Source organism: Gopherus flavomarginatus, chromosome 2, assembly GCF_025201925.1.
Source record: "Gopherus flavomarginatus isolate rGopFla2 chromosome 2, rGopFla2.mat.asm, whole genome shotgun sequence".
NCBI classification, from domain to species: Eukaryota; Metazoa; Chordata; order Testudines; family Testudinidae; genus Gopherus; species Gopherus flavomarginatus.
In genome coordinates, this window is record NC_066618.1 from 269,418,165 (window position 1) to 269,435,792 (window position 17,628).

At 41.8% G+C, this 17,628-nt stretch overlaps 1 protein-coding gene across 1 annotated transcript in view; it reads right to left on the reverse strand.

Annotated features, from left to right (window-relative positions):
• The window catches only part of NUDCD1 (NudC domain containing 1), a 159,704-nt gene that overhangs the window by 68,189 nt on the left and 73,887 nt on the right, over window positions 1-17,628 (reverse strand). The window contains exons 4-5 of the mRNA XM_050940947.1: window positions 14,683-14,866; window positions 1,326-1,511 (exon numbers count right to left, since the gene is read on the reverse strand). Of these exons, the coding sequence (XP_050796904.1) occupies window positions 1,326-1,511; window positions 14,683-14,866 (370 nt within the window). The remainder of the gene's footprint in view (window positions 1-1,325; window positions 1,512-14,682; window positions 14,867-17,628) is intronic.

Below are 17,628 nucleotides of genomic sequence, written 5' to 3' on the forward strand. Positions count from 1 at the left end.
ACAAAAATGATTAACCGTCTAGAAAACATGACCTAGGAGAGAATATTGAAAAAACTGAGTTTGTTTAGTCTGGAGAAGAGAAGAATAAGGGGGGGGAGGGATCTGATATCAAGTATATAAAAGCTTGTTATAAGGAGGAGGGAGAAAAATTGTTCTCCTTAACCTCAGAGGATAGGCCAAGAAACAACGGGCTTAAACTGCAGCAAGGGCAGTTTAGGTTGGACATTAGAAAAACTTCCTGTCAGGGTAGTTAATCACTGAAATACATTGCCTAGGGAGGCTGCGGAATCTCCATCATTTAGATATTTTTAAGAGCAGGTTAGACAAACATCAGTATAGATAATACTTAGTCCAGCCATGAGTGCAGAGGGCTGGTCTAGATGACTGATTGAAGTCTCTTCCAGGCCTACGATCATACAAAAACAAAAAGACACACGCCTTTCTAATAGAATTAGCCTGTGCATATTTCTGGCTTCTTTTAGCTACAGCTTTGTGGAAGGTTTCAAATACACATCAGTGCACCACAGCAAATGATTTCATGTGAAAATAATCCACAAATAGTGTTTCCTATAAAATAGCCCTCCAATGATCCTGATTAGGATACACTCAATAGGCAAACCAATATGACTACCTGTAGAGAGAACTTCTTTTTTTTTTTTTTTTTTTTTTTTTTTTTTAAGAGGATTTGAAAATGATTTAGAGATTATTTAGGATGGAGGCAGTAACTAGCAAACAGTTTAAAAAAACAAGAACCAATCTAATGATCCTGAGCCTGATCCAAACCCTAAAAAGTCAAGGAGAAGACTCCTGTACTAACTAGTACAATCACACAGCATGTTGATGATGAAAACATTTGGAGGATTTTGTCTGCCTGCTGAGCTAGTGGTTGCCCTTCACATCACTTATCAGCGCATGATGAAGTTAGAATTCAATGAATGTCCTCTCTCCACAGATACTTACAGCTCAATTACTATCTCTATTTCTAGATGTGTAATACTGATTTTTCATGCAACGACAATGAAAGCATGAACTTTGTGCGTCTTCTGCAGACGCAAACTCTTCTCACATCTCTAGGCGCAAGGCATCTTCTACAATTAAGAAAGGCAAACACTATATACAAAGAGAAATTACATACATAAAATAATACAAATATCTAAATCTCTTTGTCCAGGAAGTAAACATTTATAATGAAATTTAAAAACAGTGAAAAAAATATTGTAGTGATATATGGAAATTCATTAAATCATATAGCGTTATTATTTTGTTACAATAAAGGATAGTTTTGTTACAGAAGTCTAGGAAAACAGGACCAGAACAAATGTTACCTCTCTTTTTATCTGCTATTTTCCCATCTTCCTTTTTTTCAAGCTGATTCTCCTCATCCTGCATAAATCTGAATGGTTTGTAGGAGACAATCATTAGACCATCCCCATCTGGCTCTATAGCTGCATAATGAGGGACTGACTTTCCTTGGAGAATTCTGCGCTTGAAGATTTCATATCTTTGATTATCTGTAAAAGTAAAAAAACAGAAAAGTAATATTTTCTAGTAAGAAAAAATTCTATTATAAATGTGACAAATGGATTGTACCTAAAAATAATATTACAGCCAGAGTCAATTCATAATATTGCAGCCCTGAAACAGCAGTTCATCTCTGTTCTTGATACCAGAGATCTGCTACACAAACCAGCAGCCACAGGAGACTGAAATTAATCAGGATTGAAATTAAAGCCCTGTAATCAGGTACACTGTTGTTTTTCCCACCTATTTTTCTAGCCTCCCACATTAGCCACTACTGGAAACATGATAAATAAAAGACTAGATGGGCCATTAATTTCTTCCAGTATGGTAATTATTTATCATTTGTTCTTTTGTATCACCTAGAGTTCCAAGCAGGGATTAGAGCCCAAGTGTGCTAGGCACTGTACTACTACTACAACTTCAATAACAAACAACAACAAGAAAGACAGTCCCTGCCCCATGCAATTTACAATCTTAACATATGATGAACCAAAGGTGGGGAGGAACAATGGAATGAGAGAGAACAAGTAACAGTGAATCTAATTTGCTATAATGAGCAGCAATCACAGCATGCCCACTGCCTACTCATTCTTAATAATGCAGCATAATTCTTATTTTCTCCGCTACTACATGGAATTCGGCCTTGCTATTGGAAAGTTCTGTTTTTCAACTTTTAGAAATGGGCTTCCGCTTTCTTGTTTTTGTCAAATTTAAGGAAATTTTAATTTTTAATGAAGTTTGGTCATCAATTCAGTTGTCTTCCAGGAGAAATACAGAGCAGAATATCGTTTTCAATAATAATTTGCAGAAAGTTATACATGCATGGCCTGTATTTAACTGATGATGCCTTTTAGAGGTTCCACACAAATCCTGGTTAATGCTAACTGGCCCTTCTTAGTGCAAAATGCTCATCTTGTCCAGCATTTGTACAAAATGTACAGCTATCAACCCATCCCATGCCGTGCTTCCAACAATATACACCGAGATAAACAGAAGCATAACATGCTGACATTGGTATCAGCATTTCCCCCCTGCCTCAATATCTAAATTCACTCAGCTCAATAGTAACTAATCACTTTTGAACAAACATTGATGTCAGAGAAGCTAGTTAAATATTTTAGACCTTGTTCAAATTCTCTTCAGATCAAATTTATTCTTGATCATTGATTTCTAGTTGTTTTCAATACTCCATATTTAACTTCTATTTCCTTTCATATGAAACTATTGTACTTGTAAATAGGCTAGTACCTTACTAACTTAGAAGTCACTGGAAGTAGAGATGTGTTATACAAGGACACATTATTATTCCTCAAAATGTAGTGGTGTTGTCTGTTTTTAAGACCAGCAAATACAGCAATACGGACAAATATTTCAGATCTGCCAAATTTTGTACGCCAAGGCAGCTTTTCAATATAAAGGCTAGACAGACCTTTATACATATGAAAACTGTATTAGAATACATGACAGACAAGCTAGGCAAGTTCAGGCATGGTCGCTACTTGACCATAACGAACCTTTGGTCTGACCCACTACGGCCGTTCTTATGTCCAAGGAAAATTAAGATACTATTAAAGGAAATAACACTGTACAACCGGTGGCACAATTCACTAAGAGTCAGTATAGATAGGTCTATATTGCGTTGTAAACCTGGATTCAGGTTTGAGCCCAAATGCCCCTACTGTCTACACTCAAATCTTTCTGACTCAGGTTAGCAAACCCTTGGGAGGAGGGGGGCGGAAAATGTGGGTGCCTTAGTCCTGCTGGGACTTGGATCCAAGCACTGCCATTGTGCAGTATGGAGCAGCTTAAGGCTGGGTCCCCAAATTCATGACTGGAGAGTTGGCCAATGCTATCCTACAATCAATCTGGCCTGTGTATCTCTGCCCTTAAATTCAATTCCTAGGAAGTGGAAGCATCCTCGCTTGGCTCAAATACAGTTCATATGCAGCTGCTTGGCATTAAAAACTCTGCCTTTCCACTCTCACCACTCACCTGGAAACACATTTAGCAGTCGCCTACATTAGCTATGACCGTCGATAGGAAGAAGTCCTACAAGTGCACTGCTAGCCAGTCACAGGAACACAGATGAATTCTGATCAATCTTTAATGGAAGGCGAGCCAGACATTTACTTCAGTAAGAGTGCCAGAAATGATCATGTGTACAAACAAGTCTCAAAAAAAGCTTAAGATATCCTCTGGACCACCTATCAGTACAGAGATCAAGTCATGTGGCTTAAAACCAACTACTGCAAGTTTAGGGATAGTAACAGCATCTGTGAGAACTTGCTTTTTAACTGCTTCTTCTATGCACATTTGAGCAGCTTCTGGGGCTTCGGCAAGCATTGAGCCCATAATAGTGTATGACAATGCACCCTTTTAATCCCCCCAGGTCAGAGGAACTACCAGAGAAGACCAGCTGCCATCAGATAAAAAGTTATACTGCCAGTCAGGGATCTCCAGAACTATAACATTCTCCCATGGTTGCCTGCCTAAAAGGACAGTAAAATCACAGGCAGTAAAGCACAGAGAGTGGCACCCACCACACACAATGGTGGGAAACGGTGGGAATTTATAAATGATTTACATTGAATTTGTTAAGTGCATCTTATCATGATGTTTGAAGTCTTGAGGCTGAGCTAGGTAGAGCTCACAGGACTGTAAGACAATTTTTTGCATGTGAAAAACCTAAAACCCAAATGATAAAAAATAGCATCTTTTCACTTGAGGTTGCCAGAGCCCCGCCATATGCAGCAAATGCGATGTAATTTTTTTTCCTCCTCATAACATGTTTTCATTCGCCTCAGCAGGCCATTCCACCTCATGGTCTCCAAGGCCAGAAGGGAACATCATGATCATCTTGTCCAGGGGTTCTCAAACTTCATTGCACCACGACCCCTTTGTGACAACAAAAATTACTACACGACCCCAGGAGGGGGGACCAAAGCCTTAGCCTGCCCAATCCCTGCCACCGTGGGTGGAGGCCTGGGGGGAATATGGGGGGTGGAAGCCAAAGTCCAAGGGCTTAAGCCCTAGGCAGAAGGCCTGTAATCTCAGGCCCACTGCCCAAGGTTGAAGCCCTCAGGCTTCCAGCCCCAGACAGCGGGGCTCAGGCTCTGGCCCCTGGCCCCAACAAGTCTAAGATAGCCTTGGCAACCCCATTAAAACAGGGTCGCAACCGACTTCGGGGTTCCGACTCACACAGTTTGAGAACCGCTGATCTAGTCTGACGTCCTGCACATTGCAGATCACAGAACCTCATCCACTCAGCTCTGGAAATAGACCCATAACCTCTAGCTGAGTTACTGAAATCCTCAAATCACGATTTAAAGATTTCAAGTTACAGAAAATCCACCATTTACACTAATTTAAACATGCAAGTAGCCTGTATCCCATGCTGCAGAGGAAGGTGAACCCCAACCCCTAGAGTCTTTGCCAAGCTGACCCAGAGAAAAATTCTTTCCCGACCCCAATTATGGCAATCAGTTAGACAATGAGCATTTGGGCAAGACCTACATCATCAACCAGGAGCCTTGGGGTGTGAGCTGTGCTGCATGGGCACAGAGGGAGCAAGCCCGAGACAAAGTAATGGGTGAAATCCTGCAAAAGGCCAACCAGCAGCTGGAATACCGAAGAGACAAAAATACAAGGCATGGGTGGTGGGGTGGGAAGAGAGAGGCTGAATGGCATGAAGAGATTGGCAGTGCAGATTTTGGAGCAGGAATGCAAGTTGAGGGAGGAAGAAAGAGCACACAGAAAGAACTGTGTGAGATGATGCTCATGGCAATAAGACTGCAGGCTCTAGCTGTACTTCTTCCTACGGTAGCCCCATGCTACCATGTCCCGCAAGCCATGCACCCTTCGGACAACACTGGGCTTGGGTGGTTTATGTCACAAGGAATTAACTGTAGTTGGAACTGCCAAATATACTCTCTACAGTCCTCCACTTGACTCTAGTCCAGCAGCAGCCTGTGCACATGAAATGCATTAGAAGGGCCAAAGAGAACAGAAACTCCGTTCAATGCCAGTGTCTAAGTGTTTTGCACCACTGCGCACTGTATTTCCACCAATCCACTGTTCTGTGGGTTTTGCACTGTTAGTTGTGTTGTAAGTTTTTCTGGCAGCTAGTCTGCCTATCAGCTTTTTAACACTGAGTTTCTGTTACACGCTTGTTTACAAATAAAGTGTTCGACATGCACACAAGATATCATCATCATGGTTTATTACATTTACTTTGGAGGAACTTCCTCACAGTAATCCATAAACTGTGCTTTGAGTTTAAACAACATGCATAAAAAACCCTCAAATGTCAAAGTTTCAATCCCACAATTAAGCTTTGTGTTAAAACATATGGCCAAATTTTATAGACCAGCATGAAAATTTTCACACATACTATGACAGTCAAACTGTGTGATGAGGTACATGACTTGAGTATACAAAATGCATACTACAAATTCAGAAAAAATGCCTTCCAGATCTGGCCTATACCCAGGGAATTACTGTGGCACAGTTACAAATACTATTTCATTCCCTATTCACTCATATTACTGTACATATATATACACAAATTATTTCATTGCCCCTAATTCATTGGACTATGCAAACCCATTATACGACTGCACAAAGCATCTCTGATTTCTGTTGCACGTGTGAATTCTGCCCCAGTAATGACACATGTACTTTTTGGCTATGTGTATCCATCTGGATAGAAGTCTAGCATACACGTTCTTAGCAATGATGCTTCCTCCCACACCCTCATAGTTACAAACAGCAGAGTTATAAACTCATTAGGAACCAGAAGTATGCAATTAGATAGCAGCAGAGGACCTCCCCCTCCTCCCCCCGAAAAGGTGGAGGTAAATATAGTACAGTACTGAGTTAAATGTAAACTACTAAACAAGAAAAAGATTAGAAATATTTGAAAAGTAAGAAAACTGTTTCTGTGCTTGTTTCATTTAAATTAAGAGGGTTAAAATCAACATTTTTCTTCTGGACATCACAATGGTTAAAACTCTTGGTGTGGCCTAGGATCATGCCTTACTGTAGCTGTACACTACATGGGTGTAATTCATAAAGCCAAAACGGCTGAGAATTTAAAAGTTGTATAGTAATAGATTTTCAAATGCAGTGATGATTCAACTCGGTGATAATCTGAACAAAAACAAAAAAGCTCTCAATCATGCTTCCATCACATCACATTGACTCAAGGTACATTCTAGGCTTCTGAGTGACAATCCTGGAATTTTATTACATAGATTATGAAGCATGTATTGTGGCTTACTACTTAAACATGCTGTCATCTCGTTACCAAAAGATGTTTCAGAGGTTTAACAAAATATAAAAAAAACTATCAAGCAATTGGACCATAAACGAGTGATATTTGGTAGTGTTAAAAACAAAAGCAAAAAACAAAAAACGCACACACGAACACACAGTTCATTTGCACATAAGGCGGTCAGAGCTCTGACAAATTCTCTCTCTCTACTGAGACACATCTGATACACAGAGAAGCACTAGAGATATATTTTGACTCAGATAGCCATAAGTGTGTAAACATTCAATTATGTAATGTAAACTTTCAATTATACAACCAGCTACTGACATTGAACATTCTTCATTTAAATAATGTTATGACTAACATTTAATTTTAAGAAGTCGATACAAGAAATTTTGTGTGTGTAAAGCACTTTGAAGACATAAGGCATTATACAATGTCTGAGTTACTGAAGTCCTCAAATTGTGGTTTGAAGACCTCAAGCTGCAGAGAATCCACCAGCAAGTGACCTGTGCCTAATGCTGCAGAGGAAGGTGAAAAACCTCCAGGGCCTCTGCCAATCTGCCATGGAGGAAAATTCCTTCCCGACTCCAAATATGGCGATCAGTTAAACCCTGAGCACGTGGGCAAGACTCACCAGCCAGCACCCAGGAAAGAATTCTCTGTAGTAACTCAGATCCCATCCCATCTAACATCCCATCACAGACCACTGGGCATACTTACTTGCTGATAATCAAATGTCAATTGCCAAATTAATTGCCAAAATTAGGCTATCCCATCATACTATCCCTCCATAAACTTCTTGCTGTTTTGTCTTTTCACTGATACAAACCTTGTTACACAGAAAATTAAGAATTATACTTTGTGTTACTCAGCTAGATTAAAGTAAATAATATAAATGGCTCTTTGAAAGAGAAGCAAAACCTATTTGAGATATATAGTTCATGTATCATCTACAGTAGAGCTGGTCAATATTGTGGGAAATGTGTTTTTGTAAAAAAAATTAATACAGAAAAAATTCATTTGACAATGTTCTGGTTTTCTGACAAGATCAAACCAAAAAGATTTAGTTTTTGGAAACAGATTTTTTTTTCCAAGTTACTCATAAAAAATGCATGAAAATGTTATGGTGAAGTTTGAAGAAAATTAAAGAAACTCCAACATTTTCAGCAAAAAAATCTATTTTCAACTGCCTTTAATCTACAGCCCTCTTGCAGAACCTTTTCTACAAGGTTATCTGCTCTGTAAACTTTAACTGAGGGTAGGAAGAGAGGCACAAATTATTGTATTATAACAACTGTTATTTCCTGGTAAAATGAATTATTCCAATTCCATAAAGTATTATCTAAGTAAAATTATTTTCCCTTATATTTCTAGTGGTGTACATAAAGCTAGAGTAAGATTATCATTTTGGATTTCTGTAAGTGATTTCAGCTCTAATATTTTCCTCTTTTTACATACATCAAACTTAATGGAAAAAGAAAATCTACATATGAAGGCAGCATAGAAAACTGGGGTGAAGATCAGAGGTGGGAAAACTACGGCGACCTGTCAGACCTTTTAATCTGGCCCTTGAGCTCCAGCCAGGGAACGGGGTCAGAGACTTGTCCTGCTCTGTTCGTGCCATGGCTCCACGTGGCTCCCAGAAGCAGTGGCATGTCCCCCCTCTGGCTCTAGCTAGGGGGCTCCGCATGCTGCCCCTGCCCTAAGTGCTGGCTCTGCAGCTCCCACTGACCACTGGCGCTGCACCTCCATGTAGAAGTCAGAGGGGGGACATACCTCAAGCATCTCTCAGAAGCAACGGCAAGCGCCTCCTGGAGCCTGGCACCCCGAGCCTCCCCTGCACCACACACCAATCCCCTTGCCCCAGCCCTGGCTCCCCCTCCCTCCCTCCGAACCCCTTGGTCCCAGCCTGGAACACCCTTCTGTGTCCCAAACCCCTCACCCCCAAACTCACCTGAGTCTCCACACGTCCAGCCAGAGACCTCACCCCCTCCCGCATCCCAACCCCCAATTTCATGAGGATTCTTGGCCCGTCATACAATTTCCATACTCAGATGTGGCCCTTAGGCCAGAAAGTTTGCCCACCCTGCTCTAAACCATGCTCCTAAATTTTAAGTCTCTTTGCATAGCTGTATGAATACTTCTTACAAGATTATCAACTGCATTCCGAGGTCTCTCCTGCTAAGCTATCAGTGAAAGCTCTGGCCACAAGTTAGTGAGACAACTCATTGGAGAGCTAGCACACACAGCACAGCACACTGAGCTCCAATATCACTGATTAGCAGGATGAAGCTAGTCTCCACACTCTTGTTCACATGAAGTTGCCAAGGAACTTAATGGGCAGGGGCTAGAACTCAAAAGGTCTCGAGCGCCTACTTCTCATGTCCTCAGTGCATGGATTAATTGGAGGTAGACATGGAGAGGATATAGAAAATAAACTGGGTTTGAAGACAGTAGGTGTCAGAGGGGAAGGGAAGAGATTCGACAGAAGGGAAACAGATGAAGGGAAAATATGAAGCAGCATTATTAACACTAATGCTACTCTTGGTCACCTCAGTACAAATTTAGTAATGCGATGCTAACCACCATGCAATCAATCAATCAATCATATGCACAAGTACTATCCAGAAGTCACTCTTTGTGGAAGAGTAAGCAAGTCCCCCTTTACCACTTATTCTGTGCACTACGCAGAATCTAATTTAGGAAATGTGGACACATAGGTTCCCTCCACAACCGGGCTCCATGATAGCCCCAAACAGCTTGATGTTAAGGGTACTGATAGGTAGATAGCCTACAGATCTACCCCTAGGCGGAGTCCCATACTAAACAGGGGCACATGGAAAGACACTGTTGACAACCTCCCCAGAAGCTGTATGGTAGACTATTCACCCCCAATCCCTGCACAAAGCCAGCTACTCTCGCTGTTTGTGAGAAAGTGTGAATTTCACACACAGTGAATCGGTAACTTCGGGTTTGGCTACACTTGCAGGTGTGCAGCGCTGGGAGTTAAAGCTCTCTTCATACAGCTGTGTAGGGAAAGCGCTGCAGTGTGGCCACATTTGCAGCGGTGTTGGGAGTGGTGCTTTATGGGCAGCTATCCCAGCGTTCAAGTGGCTGCAACTGTGCTTTTCAAAAGAGAGGGGTGGGGTGGAGTGTGACAGGGAGCGTGGGGGGGGACAAAGAGTGGATTTTTGGAGCTGACACTGTGTCAGCTCCCTGCCTTGCAAGTTCTAAGGACTTGAAGATACACAGCACCAACCTTCAATCGTTTTAAAAGTTTCAACCCCTTCCTCCACCCCTCTCTCATTCACTAAATGCAAATAGCCTTCTGACCAGATAAGCAGCTGCTCCAAAACAGATCCCCCCACCCCCTCTCCGGGCTGCTTCTCGCCCCCTCTGCTCGAGCAAACAGTAGCTGTGTTTGTTTTTTAGATAAGCAGCTCTGGGAGCCCCGAGTTCACAACAAAACAAAGAGGCATCACAACAAAACAGAGTGTTATATTTACTTTAAAAAAATTATGGGAAGGTTCCGGAGGTCAGTTACAGCGTAGTAAGATTAATCACTGTTTACACTGGCACCCCAGCGCTGCAAGAGCAGCGCTGTTCTCTTTATTCCTCTCGTCGAGCTGGAGTACATGCAGCGCTGTAGCCAGGGAGATACAGTGTTGTATGTGCCTTGCCAGTGTGGATGGGGAGTAAGTTACAGCGCTGTAAAACCACCACCAGCACTGTAATTCTCAAGTGTAGCCAAGCCCTTAATTAAAGTCCACCTGCGTTTCAACTTAGGGCTTGGCTACACTTGCGAGTTACAGCACAATAAAGGAGCCCTGGGCACACTAGTTCACTACCAGTCCACACTGGTAAGGCATGTAGAGTGCTCTGACTCCACACCTAGAGCGCTCCTGGTACTCCACCTCAGCGAGAAGAATAACGTTTGATGTGCCCCTGCTGGAGCGCCCCAGCATCAGTGTGAACGAGGTGTTACATTACTGTGCTCTCATCAGCCTCCAGAAACGTCCCATAATCCCATAATTAAGTCAAGTGGCCACTCTTGTCATTGTTTTGGATATGCCCTTTGAAAGCTCCGTTTGACAACTGGCATGCTTATCTGCTCTGAGACAAAACCATTACTGTGGAATGCTGTGTGAGAGAGAGAGGTGGGGGGGGAGAGGGGAAGGAGTAGATCTGCTGCTGTCTGAACTTACAAGACAGCATGCTGACATGCTCTCAGCCCCCCCAAAACCCACTCTCTCTCCCCCCCACATACACACAAACACACTCCCTGTCACATTCCACCCCACCCCATGTGAAAAGCACGTTGCAGCCACTTGCATGCTGGGATAGCTACCACAATGCACTGCTCTCTGTGGCCACTGCAAGAGCTGCTAATGTGGCCATGCCAGTGTGCTGTCAGCTGTCAGTGTAGACAGATTACAGCGCTCTCTCTACTGTGCTCTATGATGGCTGGTTTAACTCAAAGTGCTCTAAATCTGCAAGTGCAGCCATGCCCTTAGTCCATGGCCTTGCATTAGGAGAGGGTTGTGTGGACATATCTTGTTGCATCAAGATGCAGACTGTCTACACGTTAGTTCTTTAAAATGACCATGGAGAAAGCTGAAGACTCTCAACCTTTAATAAAGAATATAGTACAAAACCTTCTAAAGCTCAATACAATAGAATTGGCTCCTTCTGCTTACACAGACTGCCTTAAAGCAGATATGCCATCTTAAATATCAATGCTGGTAGGTAACATAGTATGGTAACTGCACTTTCCTGCTAACACTGGTGGAATTTTCAGCATAGTGGAAAAACTCCTCTTTGAGTATATGATTTCTTATACTCTCACTAAATGTAAACCAGGATGAGCACAGAGAATTATGCTCAGTTAGTCACACAGATGGGAATACAGGGGATATATACAATTATGCATTACTCCCTTCATTCCTTAAAGCTGTACTTTAAAATAAGCAGGAAAGAGAGGGGGCAAGAAAGATCTTTACTCCAAAGAAGTAAAAAGAAGAACAGCAGCCAATACAAAGAAATTTAAAAGTCATTTAACTAAAACATATGGACTGAATAAATCTTTACACGTCTGTATCAACTTATCAGAGGATCTCAAAGCATTTTTGTAAAATTAGAAACAAAAATTGAAGTTAAACTAGAAATAAAGATAGTACAAGGAAGAGGAAACAAAACCAAAAGTATAATCAACTGAAACAGATAAACAATACAACACTAGAGCTAAATTCAGCTGAAAATAATAGCAGGCTTTCTTTACAAGCCTTAAATCCTGAAGTAGGCCTACCTAGCCAAAACAAATTTCAGCATAAGAAGCAACAGCAACAAAAAGTCAACACCCCAAATGCAGGTTATACTCATCCAGGAGGAGGGGAAGTCATAATAGTAATTTCCTTAATTTCAGGCTCCAAATTGCAGATTCTCAACTCCCTTTAAAATCCCCACCTCCCACTGCTATGATGCAAACAGGATTTAATGCAGATCTAGGCTGGATTAACCCTACAACAGTGCTCAGATGAGATTTACTGGAGGGGTGAATCATCTAATACTTCTTTATAAATGCAAAAAGCTCCTCTCCTGCAACCACTGAATTTCTGCATGGGGCCTTCATCCTTTAGAGTACTTAAGCATAGTGCTAAGGAAGGAGGAGATGGAGAAACCTCCTCAACAATACCCAGATTTTTTTATTTTATTATTATTACATCTTCAGGCCATTTATTTCACTCTTAACTGACAAGTCATCTAGAAAAGAGTCTGCTCCAATGTTAAAACATTTAGAGACCTCATAAGCATGTTCAATGGAGTCTAATTCCCTGAGAACTAGGATTATATATACAAAGTCCATAATAGACTTTAGACCTCTTGGATGCAGAAGGTATGAGTTAACAAGCCTGGACTAGTTGATTCTGCTCAGCTCTGTTACCATAATATACATACATATACATATATACATATATATATAATGTATAATATATATATATTATGGCAACAGAGCTGAGCAGAATCAACTAGTCCAGGCTTGTTAACTCATACCTTCTGCATCCAAGAGGTCTAAAGTCTATTATGGACCAGAAGGCATTGAGACACTATTTAGGCTGCAATGGACCCTTAGAGATTTGATCTAGGAGAAAAGGCTGGGGGGTGGGGGAGGGTGGCAGAGAGAGGAGAAAGAAGAGTTAACATGTTAAGACAGAGGGCTTGGCTACACTCTAAACTTCAAAGCGCTGCTGCGGCAGCGTTTTGAAGTGTGAGTGTGGCCGCAGCGCCAGTGCTAGGAGAGAGCTCTCCCAGCGCTGCACGTACTCCGCCTCCCCACGGGGATTAGCTTGCAGCACTGGGAGCCGCACTCCCAGGGCTGCGGCACTGTTTACACTGGCGCTTTACAGCGCTGTATCTTGCAGCGCTCAGGGGGGTGTTTTTTTCACACCCCTGAGTGACAAAGTTGCAGCGCTGTAAAGCGCCAGCGTAGCCAAGGCCAGAGAGAGAGAGAGAGAGAGAGAGAGAGAGAGATTGGGGGGTGGCGGCGGACCAAGATGACAGAAAAACGTAAATTAGCTGCTTCAATTTTAGTTATAAGCCAGGATAAATTAAATTAGTAAAACTTAAAAAATGCACTCTCCCCCTACCCCCAAACAATTACTGGTCATCCTACATTCTGAAACATGGGGTCTTAGAGTCCTTATAAAAGTTATCCTATTTAATGCAACTGTGGATGTTTATATTAACTCAGTCATCTAACTATCTCACCGTATACAGGGTCGGCTCCAGGCCACAGCGCGCCAAGCGCGTGCTTGGGGCGGCACACCGCGGGGGGCGCTCTGCCAGTTGCCGGGAAGGCGGCAGGCGGCTCCGGTGGACCTCCCGCAGGCATGCCTGCGGAGGGTCTGCTGGTCCCGCAGCTCCGGTGGAGCACCCGCAGGCACACCTGCGGGAGGTCCACCGGAGCCGCGGGACCACCGGACCCCCCACAGGGAAGCCTGTGGGAGGTCCACCGGAGCTGCAGGACTGGCAAGCGGCAGAGCGCCTCCCGTGGCGTGCCGCCGCACTTGGGGTGGCGAAATTGCTATATATACAAACATACTTTGCTGGATTTTACTAAACTCACTGAGTTCCACAGTTTAACCACTGTATACTAAATCATTGTCAGATGAATTAAATGTCTCCTTGTTTTTATTATAGAAAAGGTTAAAGAACATTCAATATTCTCTCCATATATCATTGATTTGTATTCCTATACTATGTCCCGTTATAGTCATTTTCTAATCCTAATTTGTAAATCCCTTTACCATTCAAATTCCAAGCCTTTTAACCAGAGGCTGAAAATAGTATCTAATTGTTCAGTGGTTTGGAGATTAGAACAAAGGTTTGCTAAGACTAAGGTGAGAAGACCTAACTCATTTTTATTTGAGACCTCTCTGGGAATTTGCATTGTATATCTCTACATGTAAAGTGCTACTGCACTAACCTGTTTTTCTAGTCACTCACATCATATGAACATTTGTATTGTTTACCCATTACTTGGCCTCAGAGATATTTAGCAAATTATAGGTTCACATTCCCCACTCCCAACTTATATTGGAAAAAAAAAAAGAAGATAGAAACTGAGTTAAAGTTTTGAAAAACATAATTAAAATAATTAAAATTGTGAAACGACTAATCAGAGGGATAGCTCAGTGGTTTGAGCATTGGTCTGCTAAACCCAAGATTGTGAGTTCAATCCTTGAGGGGGCACTTTGTGGATTTAGTTGGGGATTGGTCCTGTTTTGAGGTCCCTTCCAACCCTGATATTCCAGATACAATTTTTTTTTAAATAGTGAGGTTTCAACTTTTCAAAGTATCTGCAAAGAATATAAACATAAAATACTCACCCTCTTTGTCTACTTCTGTGATTGTAACCCATTCCAAGGACACATGGAAGCCACTTCCTTTTGCATCCAGTTCATCTTTTTCTACTCGAAGCAGAAGCCCAGCTACTGAATGCACATCTGACTTTACAAAGGAAACACTGTGGGCTATAACAAAGGGACTCCCAAGTTCTTCATTAAACATAATCTGTAAAGCAGAAAGAAGAAAAAACAAACAAACAAACAGGTTGGAGGGGGAAGGGAGGAGTCCATAGTAGTTACTTTGCTATCTACTAGAAAAGGAATGAGAAAGTTGACTGAAGCTACCCCAAGGATTTTACTGCCAACACAGATCTCTCAGTGGCTTCCACCTCCGGTTTGTTCGTCCTGCCTCCTTTGCCCAGATAGGTTTGACATCCTTTTTATTATTAATTTGTATATTAAAGTAGCAGGTAAAAGGCCCATTTTGCTTGGTGCTATGCAAGCACAGTAAGATAGTGAATACATGATATGATGGTTTTGATGATAAATCAATTTTGGAAAACAAATCAGATTTTTAAATAACCTCCTTTGGTTAACGAGTTGTTTACCATTAAACTCTGAAGGGTTCCTTTACCAGACAACTGTAAAAAGCTGTGTATGATAAATGCCTATTATTAAATGGAGGAAGAGGAGGAAGTTAATGATTTTAAAACTGCTGAAATGGGGGAGCACCTTATTAAAATCTGTGAGTGGAGTTTGGAGAAGCCCAATCTGCTCCTGCATTTTGATAAAAGCTGATCAGAACTGTCTGATCTAGTTTAAATCTTGAACGATACATTCATCTGGTAACCACTGTATTAGAATGTGAGATTGTTGCACAAAAAAAGTTCAATAGTTTGAGTCATTTAAACTAATCTAGAGATGGGAGCTACAGCAATAGAAACCTTGGTTCTGGAGACCATATCTTTTTATTCTGTCTCTGGTGAAACAAGCACTTATTTAGCACAGTATCAAAATGTTGATAAAATTGATCAAGATAAAAAAGGACATGAAGATAGGAATGTTTTAATTGCCTGTACATCTATACCAGGAGCCTATGTAATAAAACAACTGTAATTAGAATTGCTCATTTATGAACAAAAATCCACCTTAGTTGGTACGGCTGAAGTCTGGTGAGGAGACTGGCATGACTGTAAAGTTAAAATCAATGGTTATAACCTGCTTAGGAAGAATGGAGTTCAAAAGAAGGGGAAATGAGATTACTAATTTCCAAGTCACTGACAACTCGAAAGAAAATGATCTTGCATGCTGACAGATCAATGTCATAACAAATAAAGCACAAGACAGTGTACTATTTGGTGTCTCCTACAGACCACCAAATCACATCTGAAAACAGGATCACTACCTCCTTAAGCACCTACCCACAAGATGAAGAAAAACCATTGTTCCATGGTGCTTCACATTGGATAAGCAGTCATTGAGTTTTAACAAGCAACAATTGTCCCTAGTCTATCAGTAATGGTGGCACACACATATAAAGACACACACACACACAGTATAATCTTCTTGAACTACCTCAGCCTTGTGAGATAATGTGGCACAATTATAAATACTATGTCATTCCCCATCATCCATGGCACCATATAAATCCATTCTGTGGGCAAATAAAGCATCTCTGAGTTCTGTTGTGCACGTGAATACTGTCCCAATAATGACAGGCCCAGCAGTGTCTTAGATCCATTCCTGGTGAAATGGCTCAGCTTTGGCCTAGCAGACATTGAGCAGTGCTCATCAGGCCACAATGTGGACAACACTGGCATCCAAACCGTTCTGAAGGCCGCACCACCTTCATTTCAATCTACTAATCCCACATTCAACCACCATTTTACAGCTACTGAACAGGTAACTGAACCTTCTTTTTGCCAGGCCTTCTGCAATCAGGTTACGGACCCATAAAAGATGGCAAAAGGGGGTAAGCAGAGTCCACTAGAATAAAGTGGGGACAGTTACTCCATTTATAACAATGTCATTTGGTAGGAACAATTTCCCGGTTTGTCCATGAAGGTACAGTCTCAATCTCTGGAAAACACTGGCATCATGCATCTTGCTAGTAAATCCTATGCTGATGTCTATGACCTTGCCTCTCTGGTAGTCCAGGGCCTGCAAAATGATGGAGTAGTATCACTTGTGGTGTATATACTCATGTGTTCCCTGTAGAGGGGAAATTTTGGGCACATGAGTTCCCTCAAAACTCCAGGCCAGTTTGGGAAGCCCATTCTCTCAAAGCCAGCAATTATTTCAGGAACATTTTTAACACCTGTCATAAACAGATGGTTATGGGTTAATGTCCCTTTTACCTGTAAAGGGTTAAGAAGCTCAGTGAACCTGGCTGACACCTGACCAGAGGACCAATGGGGGGACAAGATACTTTCAAATCTTGGTGGAGGGAAGTCGTTGTTTGTGCTTTTTGTTTGGTTTGTTGTTCGCTCTCGGGACTGAGAGGGACGAGACATACACTCAGGCTTCTCCAAATCTTTCTGAATCAGTCTTTCATGTTTCAAACTTGTAAGTAGCCAGGCAAGGCAGATTAGTCTTATGTTTGTTTTCTCAACTGGTAAATGCGTCTTTTTGCTGGAAGGATTTTTACCTCTGTTTGCTGTAACTTTAAATCTCAGGCTGGGGAGAGGGGTCCCTCTAGTCTATATGAATCTGAGTACCCTTTAAAGCATTTTCCATCCTAATTTTACAGAGATAAATTTTACCTTTTCTTTCTTTAATTAAAAGCTTTCTTTTTAAGAACCTGATTGATTTTTTCCTTGTTTTAGAATCCAAGGGATTGAGTCTAAACTCACCAAGGATTGGTGGGGGAAAAAGGAAGGGGGGATGGTTAATTCCTCTTAGTTTTAAGATCCAAGGAGTTTGGACCTGTATAGCCTCTCAAGGCAACTCAGGGAGGGGAGAGTCTGGGGGGAAAACAGAGGGGGATGA